This window comes from Ammodytes marinus (assembly GCF_949987685.1).
Source record: "Ammodytes marinus genome assembly, chromosome: 10".
NCBI lineage: Eukaryota > Metazoa > Chordata > Actinopteri > Uranoscopiformes > Ammodytidae > Ammodytes > Ammodytes marinus.
Genome location: NC_137214.1, coordinates 27,786,179 through 27,796,178, shown reverse-complemented (window position 1 = coordinate 27,796,178; position 10,000 = coordinate 27,786,179). Strand labels below are relative to the sequence as shown.

General features: G+C 41.2%; 1 protein-coding gene across 1 annotated transcript in view; it reads right to left on the bottom strand.

Moving 5' to 3' along the window:
* Window positions 1–10,000, bottom strand: part of brd8b (bromodomain containing 8b) — a 15,669-nt gene that overhangs the window by 3,225 nt on the left and 2,444 nt on the right. Inside the window, exons 4-17 of the mRNA XM_080035216.1 lie at window positions 9,777–9,826; window positions 9,547–9,669; window positions 8,881–8,961; window positions 8,357–8,421; window positions 7,036–7,202; window positions 6,394–6,579; window positions 5,771–5,864; window positions 5,212–5,354; window positions 4,369–4,801; window positions 4,089–4,126; window positions 2,570–2,757; window positions 1,315–1,407; window positions 1,041–1,109; window positions 504–789 (exon numbers count right to left, since the gene is read on the bottom strand). Coding sequence (XP_079891342.1) covers window positions 504–789; window positions 1,041–1,109; window positions 1,315–1,407; window positions 2,570–2,757; window positions 4,089–4,126; window positions 4,369–4,801; window positions 5,212–5,354; window positions 5,771–5,864; window positions 6,394–6,579; window positions 7,036–7,202; window positions 8,357–8,421; window positions 8,881–8,961; window positions 9,547–9,669; window positions 9,777–9,826 — 2,016 coding nt within the window. The remainder of the gene's footprint in view (window positions 1–503; window positions 790–1,040; window positions 1,110–1,314; window positions 1,408–2,569; window positions 2,758–4,088; window positions 4,127–4,368; window positions 4,802–5,211; window positions 5,355–5,770; window positions 5,865–6,393; window positions 6,580–7,035; window positions 7,203–8,356; window positions 8,422–8,880; window positions 8,962–9,546; window positions 9,670–9,776; window positions 9,827–10,000) is intronic.

The following is a 10,000-nucleotide window of genomic DNA, read 5'->3' as shown; positions in this document are numbered from 1 at the left end:
CGGGGGTCTCAATTTCCTCTCATGAGTCGCAGACCCTCGCAGTCCTGTCGCTAGAATTTTGAACATGTTCAAAAAAAGTGTGCGACAAATCTAGTCTCAAAATAGTCTCAGAGTCGTCGCATGTGTCTCAAACGTGTCGCAAACCCTTCTCAATTTAGTTTCCGCGAGTCAAAAAGTGCGAGAGATGTGAGACAACTTTGCGAGGGTTTGGCGACATATGAAACTAAATTGCGATTGATTTGCGACAAAAATGAGACTGACATTACGTTCGGTGCGACGCTCGCCAGACGTTTGCGAGATATAAATGCGACCTCCCGGCAAGTTTTGGCCTGGACATTCGCAAACGTGTCGTGAGGAACCAACTCAGTGAGACTGCAAGTGAAAATTGTCGCTAATTTGCATATTTTCTCGCAATTTTGTGTCTCCAACTTGTCGCACACTGTCGCAGCCCAGTGAGATAGGGGTTTTAGTGGTCGCACCCCACCAAGTCAACCCCAACCCACCTTCTCAGCGGGCTCCCCTGGCTTGCGGTTGCCCTCCCTTCCCCGTAGGCTCTTGGCGGAGATGGCGCTCTCAGACGTCTGCATGATGAGCTGCGTGGCCAGGAACTGCTGCACGTGTTCTAGAACGTCCCTCTGCATCTCCAGAGCCATGTGGAACACGTCGTGGTCAGAGGAGTTATACATCACCGCGTTCTGGAACATCAGCATGATGTCACGCTGGAACTCTGCCGTGGTGCGGATCACGCCAGCCTCGATGTTCTTCTTGATGGCCGACAGGTCCATGGGTCTGGTGGAAAGTTAAAGTCAAATGTATTTCTATAGCACATTTAAAAACAACATCAGTTGACCAAAGTGCTGTACAAGATACAATACAAAAGAACATACAAGATACATGAAGAAAAAAAACATGTTTGTGTTAAAGGCCAATGCAAAAAAGTGAGTCTTCAGTAACATTTTAAATTGGTCAATAGACTGGGTAGGTCTCAGACTGTTCCAGAGATTGGAGCAGCCACAGCTATGAGAAGAATGTGATCTTACCTGTGTACGATGCTGTGGTAACCAGGGGCGATGTCATCTGAGACGGGCTGTAGGAAGACACTGGCATACCTGGAGCCACCGAAAAGGTTTTATTGTTAGACAAGAAGTCTCTTTCCATTTCCATAGGATTATATACAACAGCTGGTTACAATCAGAATGGTTCAGAATGGTTGTGGGATAAACATAAAAACAGAGACACTAAATAACCAAGATCAAGTGTGATGTTTTGTTGAAGTATTTGGTTTGAGTGTTACTGAGTGAGAGTGATCCTGACCTGTGATTGGCTGCTGCTCTCCACACCAACATGATGGCTTTCTTCCAGATCTTCTGGGCCTGGACGGCCTCCTGGTCCTCACCACATGTGGAGCTGATGGAGGGAGAGAGAGAGGGAGAGGGGGGGAAGAGAGATAGAAATAGAGAGAGGGGGGATAGAGATAGAGAGAGATAATGAGAAAGAGAGAGGGGAGGGAGAAATAGAGGGAGAGGGGGGAGATAAAAAGAGAGAGGGGGACGAGAGAGAGTGAGAGATTTTTTTTAGATTTTACAAAACCACTTAATTTACATTTCTGAGAGCATTACAATAAAAGTGCAGTCTTTTAAATAATAAGTGATTAATCCCTTGCAAAAACGCATTTGCAAGTCATTTTGAACAATAGAACAGACAATAATTGTAATCCCAAATATTGAAAAAAATAAAGTGTTCTCCAACCAGAGAGAGAGAGAGAGAGAGAGAGAGAGAGAGAGAGAGAGAGAGAGAGAGAGAGAGAGAGAGAGAGAGAGAGAGAGAGAGAGAGAGAGAGAGAGAGAGAGAAGTTCAGATTGTGAAGTTCCCAGTTAAAATCGAGAAGCAGAAGAGAAATCACTAGTATAGACAAAAGCACAAACTAGTAGAATTTATATGTCAGCAGCTGGAGATGCTTAGCTCACAGAAACACAGTACTTATCTCATGGTCATGACATAAATACCCAGCTAAGCTTTATCTGGCTTTTAAGCAGAATTTCGCCTTAAATGTGAGTCAGCTTGTTGTCAAAATCACTTATTTGACAAAAATTGATCTTGACAACAAGCATTCTCCAAAATCACTGACTCCTCCTTTAAATGTTAATAGGTTATTCTAGGACATAGCACTGGATTCACATAAGAAGCTTGACCACTACCCCAGATAAGATGTAAAAAATTATGATGAACTGAATTTATAAGAAGGATATATTCCCTAAGATATGTTCAAAATGGATCTTCATGAAAAAGACAGATTTTAGAGATCTAACTGATCTAAAATTAAATAATAATAAAAAAAAAAACCTTCCCAAACCAATCCCAAATAAATGATAATATTGTTGCCCTTTTTACTGATCAAGGAAGACAGTAATGTATGGTTTTCTTTGTCTCATACATCCCTGTTCTACTGTTCGATAAAACCAGGTTCTTTAACTTTAAAAAATATATATATAAAAAAGAAATGTATTATTATGTGGACACAATCATCCCAGTCCTTTCAGCTACCATAAACACACATGTGAACACGTACAGCTGTGATGAGGAGGCCGGGCTGCTGGCCAGTGAGTCAGCGGTGTAGCGTTGGGATGGCGGGTCGTATCCGTCCTCACTCTCGCTGGCGGCGCGCTCGGCCTCAGACAGATACGTCTCCCCCTCTCCTTCCTCCTTCAGGTCCTCATCTGGGTCGCCATCACTACCAGGGTCCTCCTCCTTCACCTCCTAGATACACAGGGGAAAAAAAGTTAGCCCAAAAAAATTATTATTGAATAAGTTGCATAACATGGTAAAATGTAGAATATTTGACAAAAGTTTTTCAATCTTAAATTTTTTTTGCGCATTAAAGCAGTTCGGATGGATTTGAGTTTGAGCATTTCAGCACAATCATAATATCCCGCCTTCCTCCAATGCAGCCCCACCCCCTCATTCCTATCCCTGTTTTTTTTGTTTTGTTTTTGAAGAAACTTAATTTAGGCTACACAAGCAGACTTACTTGCTTAATACTGTCTCCGTGCACAAAGTGAGTTATATTGTGGCTGAAGAAACTGGTGGCTGTAGTAGGCTACCGGTACCGCGCTGATCTGCTTGTATCACTGGTTTCACTTCAGATATGTCGGCCAGAACACCACTTATGCTTATAATGAGACTAGGAGAGGAGGAGTAGGGTTTTATCCGCTCTTTATTTTCCTTCTTTCACAGGCACAGCCGCATATAGATCGCGGAAAAAGAACAAAGGCTTAAACTCCGCTCGTGAGGAGACGTTTGAACAGCTGTTGCGACCCGCGAATCGCAGCCGCTAATAACATGCACAAACTATAACTTATAACAGCGATCGGGACTACATGTAGGCCTACATACTCACACACGGGTGATTCACATTTACACTCAGATAAACACGAATGATGGCTTACTGTGGCAACTTGCTCACACACATCTCACCGAGGGAGAAGCGAAAGGAAATTTACTGAACTGGCTCTCTGGCCGACTGACGTCACGGCCCAACACTAAAACACAGCTTAACACACTGTAAAAAATAACAAGAAATAACAACACTGTAACCTTTTCTACAATGGTCGCTACTCGCTAGGCTACTGTCTGCCGTGGAATCAAAACAAACCCTTTCGTTGAGGACGCGCGTGCACGAATGCGCGGTACACAAGCAGACGGCAAACAGACAGGTCTGTCGGCCAATTAAATCGTTCGGTCCGAACGATTTGATTGGTTGTAGTTTTCACCTAATATTATGAGACTGAAATAACTGTTTCTTTTTATTCCTGGTGGGTCTACCATGCATTTTAGAGTGTAAAAACCTTATTTATACCATTTTAAAGTCATTTAAAATAAGTGTAAAAACTCTACAAAGGTAAGAATAGCTTTAACCCTTTTTTTGCAAAACTCAAGCGAGGATAATAACTCTTTTTGCGAATTAGATGATTTTTCTTCTTCAAATGTTTGCATTTCCATAAGCCTTTTATGATGCAACAGACAATACAAATTGTGGATAAAAAAATTGCAGGTTTATGTGTGTACGTGCCAACACAATGGTGTTTTACCTTTGATTCTCTCCCTGACACAGAGCTGTCCTCGGAGTCTGTGGAACAAAAATAGAAAGCATACATATAAAAACATGATTTCTGTGAGTGTTTCTTTGTGTGTGTGTATTTGTATGTATGTTAACACAGTAAGTGAGTGAGTGAGTGAGTGAGTGAGTGAGTGAGTGAGTGAGTGAGTGAGTGAGTGAGTGAGTGAGTGAGTGAGTGAGTGAGTGAGTGAGTGAGTGAGTGAGTGAGTGAGTGAGTGAGTAAGTGAGAGAGAGAGAGAGCGAGAGCCCACCTAGACATGGCGGGTTGGGCTCCGGCTGGCTCCATTCCTCTCCTTCACTCTTCACCGCTGCGTCGCCGCCCTCCTTCCCCGTCTCCTCTGTGACCTCACTTCCTGTCGCCCCGTCGTCAGAGGCAACAGACGAGTTGACATCACTTCCTGTCACCTCTGGCCCGTCACAGTTTCCCTTCAGCTGATTCTCTCTCTTCACTTCCAGTTGGTTTGGAGTGTCTAAACCTGGAGAGATCAAGCCCGACATTGAGGCCACATCTTGGGGCTCAAGTGTGGGGTCGGGGTGTTGTGTTTGTGGGGCTGGTTCTGAGGTTTTAAGCTCCTGAGTGTCCCAGGGGCCCGGGAGCGTGTGTCCCTCTGAAACGGCCTCTTCACACAGAGAGAGAGCGGCTTCCACTGCTGCTGCATCCAACGCCTCCACAGAGTCATCCACCTGGGGAGGAGAGAAAAAAGATTAGTATTGAGAAATGACCAAACACACCAATATGGCCTACTACACAAAACCTTAAAACACTTTACAAGTAAAATGACATCCAGTGATTTTTGTTTGTTTCCTTTGTTTGGAACGTAGATTGTATTAAGTTATATTGTGATGTGTTCAAGCTCTTTAGTAAAGATAAGTATGTATCATGATCAGTTAAATGTAGTGTTAGGTGAGTATTAAAACAAATAGCTACAGTTGAAGTACAAATAGCTATCACAAAATGTTGATACCGTGTACCGAGGGAGAATTTGGGGATTAAAAAGGGAGAACAAATTGGATACAGCCCAACCCTATTTTCAGGCAGGGAGTCCAACCTCTAAACTGATGTGGTGCATTTTAAATACAAACAGAATGCGAACCTTCTCCTCTATGATGGCGATGATGTCTCCTACTGTCTCCAGGTCCAGTTCATCTCCCATGTAACTCACGGCAACCAGATCCTCTTCCACCAAACCTGTGTCCTCTCCCAGCTCTGCCTTCACTGCAGCGTCTGTGTCAGTGTCTGTCAGCACACACAGGAGGAGAGGGAATAATAACAGGATACAAACACATAGTAACACACTGCACAATTGTAAGTTATCATTAGGTCTGACTGAGGGAAGTCTCATTCACTTTTGTACATTATGAACAGTGGTGGGCAACATTTAATATCACATAGAACTAGAGCTCACAGCACATTTACCTATTGACTGCATCATGCATGACTTCTGAGAAAATGCAGTAACATAAAGACATATGTTCATGACTTTTTAACACTTAAAAAAAGCCAAAAAAATATATATATATATGATTCAGTGGCAATGAAAAGCTAATTGTGCAGTGTGCTACAAAAGGCAGATTCCTTCCTACTCATCCTAGTAATTGTGTGTATTTGTGTACATGAACGAAAAGTTATGAAACGTCCATCCATGTATTTACCTGTGAGGATGTCATGGCCCAGTGGTAGGGCAGAGGCTACGGTGGCCGTCTGCACTCCATTACTGAGGCTTCCGCTGGAGTCTCCTTCCCCAACCTGACAACAGTAATTAGAACAACACAAAAGTGAGTTTTTAAATCAAGTTCCGACATTTTTCTAAGTTATTCCTAGAGCTCAAGTTTACAGTAAAATACATACATTGGTGTTAATACCGGGTTTTTTACATGGAGAATATTTTTCAGTCTTGTTTGTTGCTTTGTGTGATTTATTTTCAATTCTTTATATTCTTATTTTTTGGATGTATTGTGCCAACTCTCAACTGCACTTAGACAAACTGATATTTCAGTTTCCACGACAATTAATATGGCAATATTACAAATACATATGATTATAATATTGATTTCCATAACAGATGCTTAGACCTCACCATTCTGTGGCTGGAAGAGATAAGGTTCCCTTGTTTTAAAATCACGTTTTCGTCATTTTAAAGTTATTTCCTACAGCTCAAGTTTACAGTAAAATCCATAAACTGGCTTCATATATTATTACAGGGAGAAGAATTCAGTACATCTTATATAGATTTCAATTCCCTATGGTCTTGTGTTTTGGCCTAGCTAGCTCTCACCATTCTGGGGCTGGCGGAGATGAGGTTCCCTTTCTTCAGCAGTTCAGACAGCAGCGGAGAGGGAGGGGGCGTGGTCTTCTGAGCCAACAGTCTCTTCTGAGGTGAGTCGTCCACTAGAGGCGACAGGACGCCATCTTTGTTTCCCGGAGAGTCTGAGACGGGGAGAAACACTCCAACACCCTGGGACTAAAACAGACAAGGCAACTTTATATGTCTGGCATATTACATGTATATGTGTTGAATTACAGTATACTGTATGTGACAGCCCCCAAACAATGACAGTGAAGCCTGAACCACACTTTTTTAAACACTTCAGGGTTGATTTATTGTGATGTGAGCTTTATTAAACAAGTTAGAAGACATTATGTTATCCTCCTTAACTTGGAAACTTGAGATGTGCTACCTTTTCTTTTTTTGGAACATGCCTTTTGGATTTTTGGGTTTAGCGCTCCACTGAGAATCTCTATTGTTGAAGTGCAATTTATTTTATAGTACAAGACGGTGACAATTAGATTGAAATAAAAAGGGACATAAAATGGTGTTGTTAAATTCAGAAACCCCTTATTTAAAACGTTTATCTCCCAGTATTGATAGTCATCTTTTCTTATCATCATTATTACTGTTACATCTGTATTTCCTTACCACAGAGTGCATGGTGGGTTCATCTGAGGCAGCACTTCCCGTGTCCATGGGCGGAGTGGAGACAGAAGAGTCGGCCTGAGAGTCTGTGGTGGGGGGGCTGGCTCCCAGAGGGGAACGCACTGTCACACTGGGCACTCGCTTAGGGGTGTTCTTAGCCACCTGACGAGCTGTGACGGAGAGAGGGACAGAAGGAGAGAGAGAGACAGACAGAAAGACAGACAGACATAGAGAGAGAGAGAGAGAGATAGAGACAGAAAGAGAGACACAGAGAGAGACAGAGAATTGGAATCAATTTGTGCGTTCCACTTTCAATCCCATTACTTCTCTGCTATTTAGTACGACAGAAAAACATTCAGGACGTCCCAATACATGATGTCAAATGCAGTATGCGAATAATACCCAGAGGCCATACTACATCTGGTTATCTTTTTTTTTTTGTGCAAATCAACATGATTTTTTGGAGGTGCTGACCCACAATGCACTGCACAGCAGAAGTTAGGTCCCGTGATTGAGCCTCCGGGTGTAAACACTAAACAACCGGCAATGACTGATATATAGAGTCAAGCTTAATGTGCGATGGTATGACAAAATAAACAAGTATAATAATTATGTCCCAATTGTAGCATACTGCATGGAAACTATGTACTTTGTTATGGTCAGCTGTGGTGTGTGGAATAGTTAAAAAGAATGTATGCGATTTGGTGTGTGTTTTTAAGTACATTTTGTTCGAGGAATAAGAATAAAACTGCAGTACAGACTCAATGAGCAAGGCATCATGTGATGGCAGCATGGTCAGTCATGTAGACAATATTCCAAGAAGAGGCCAGGGGGAGAGAAATTCTAGTAGTTGCAGATTTGCTGCATTAAGACTCGGAAAGCCCTCAGTGGAATATACAGTAAATGGGGAAGATCTTGTCAACCACATCTTCTTACTTGGAACCTTTTGAAACGTCCAATATAATGAGAGAATGCTGTTTAACTTTAAGACAGTGAGAAAATGTGACTAAAATGTACATCAATATGTGTTCTAAAAATGCCATAACACAAAACAACACTGCAATTTTTATCACAATTAGGAAATGCTTATAAACAGTGTTGATACATTGGCCACACTTATAAGTACAAATTTTAATAAATACCCACATAATCCAAGATATTCAGATAGATAGATAGATAGATAGATAGATAGATAGATAGATAGATAGATAGATAGATAGATAGATAGATAGATAGATAGATAGATAGATAGATAGATAGATAGATAGATAGATAGATAGCATATTTCAGCAGAAGGCTGTAACAGTGTGCAGACTGACTCTACCTTGGTACGCTGTTTCTGTGGCTTTCCTCTTCTGCTCGGCTTCATCCTCCTCCTGCTTCTTCTTTCTGTGGACGGAAAATCACAGTTTAAAAATTACAATGAACAATATGGGAAGATTCTCTGTATGATGGTACAACAGCATAAAATGACTGAATAATACAACACTTTTAACAATACAATTTTAAACACAGACAGCAAAAAAGGGGGGGTGACAAAATGTGACTTCAGTTGGACTTTAAAGATTCATCAAAAGAAATACTGCAAAAATAACTACAGAAATCTAAAACTCTAATAACTACAACAACCCAAATGCAGTATCAGACAGAAATCAAAATCCAATCAGTTTTATCTGTAAAGCCCAATATCACAAATAGACATTCCATACAGTATGACACCCTGCTCTTACACCCTTGGCTCGACTGAGAAAAAACTCCCAGTAAAAACCCTTTATCGGGATTAAAACATTGAGAAATCTCAGGGAGAGTTGACAAGAGTAAGGAAAGAAGAACTGATAGGATTCTTACACTGTGATTTCTGTGAACAGTTCCTTCAGCTGGGAGTCCATGTGACCCATCTGTATCAAATCCATGTCCTTCTTCAACTTCCTGCCAGCACACAAACAACAGGAGGATTAAAATACAGCAGGGATGTATATTTCATTACATTTTTAATCGCAATTACCATTTCCAACAATTATGCATAGAAGATAATTGACTTTTACACAATAATGTTCTTGAAGTCAAGTCAAACCTTGCCAGTAAATGTGTTTATTATACACTTAAATTATATTTAAATTCCAAAGCAAATCCAGAGTTAAAAAAGGACAGCGTCTACAATACATTTCAAATTGGAGGTACTAAATGCGCGATGTTTCCAAAGTCATTGTCCTTTTTTTGTTGTATAATCGTGATCTCAATATTAAGCAAAATTATTGCGCTAAAGGTTGTGACTCACTGAAGTTAGATGTCTTTTAAATTTATATATTTTTTTAAAGATTTTTTTTTTTGGCATTTTCAAGCATTATTTGACAGTACAGAGTTGAAATGGGGAGACAGAGAGGGAGGATGACCTGCAGTAAAGGTCCACGGGTCAGATTCAAACCTGCGACCACTGCAACGAGGCCAACGCGCTCTATCCGCTACGCCACCAGAGCGCCCAACTCGTTTTCTTTCTAAAGTGTGTGTTTATACCTGTACTGCTCCTGTGTGTCCCGCAGTAGTTTCTTCAGTTCCTCTATCCGCTCCGTGGTCAGTCTACGAACGATGACATCTTCAATGGTTTCCACCACCTCGCCCTTCTCCCCACGCTTACGCCTGGACAAAAAACACTTTGAGTCAACTCACACAAGATTCAACATGTGATAAAAACACACATCATTATAATTAATTATAGGTGTGTATGTCTGTGAGGTATTACTGACTTTGGTGCTTCTGTGGCCTCCAACAGCTCGGAGTATTGTGATGCACAGTGCTGGGAACAGAGGGAGAAATAATGATATTATAACAGGGTTCCTACAGCTTAAAAAAAATAAAAAAAAGAGGATGTCTTAGCAATGTTAAGACTTTTGAAATATTTTTGACAGTTTAATACTAAGGTCTTATTTTTCAAATGACTAGTTCAATGCATTTTTAGACTTTTGAAGGG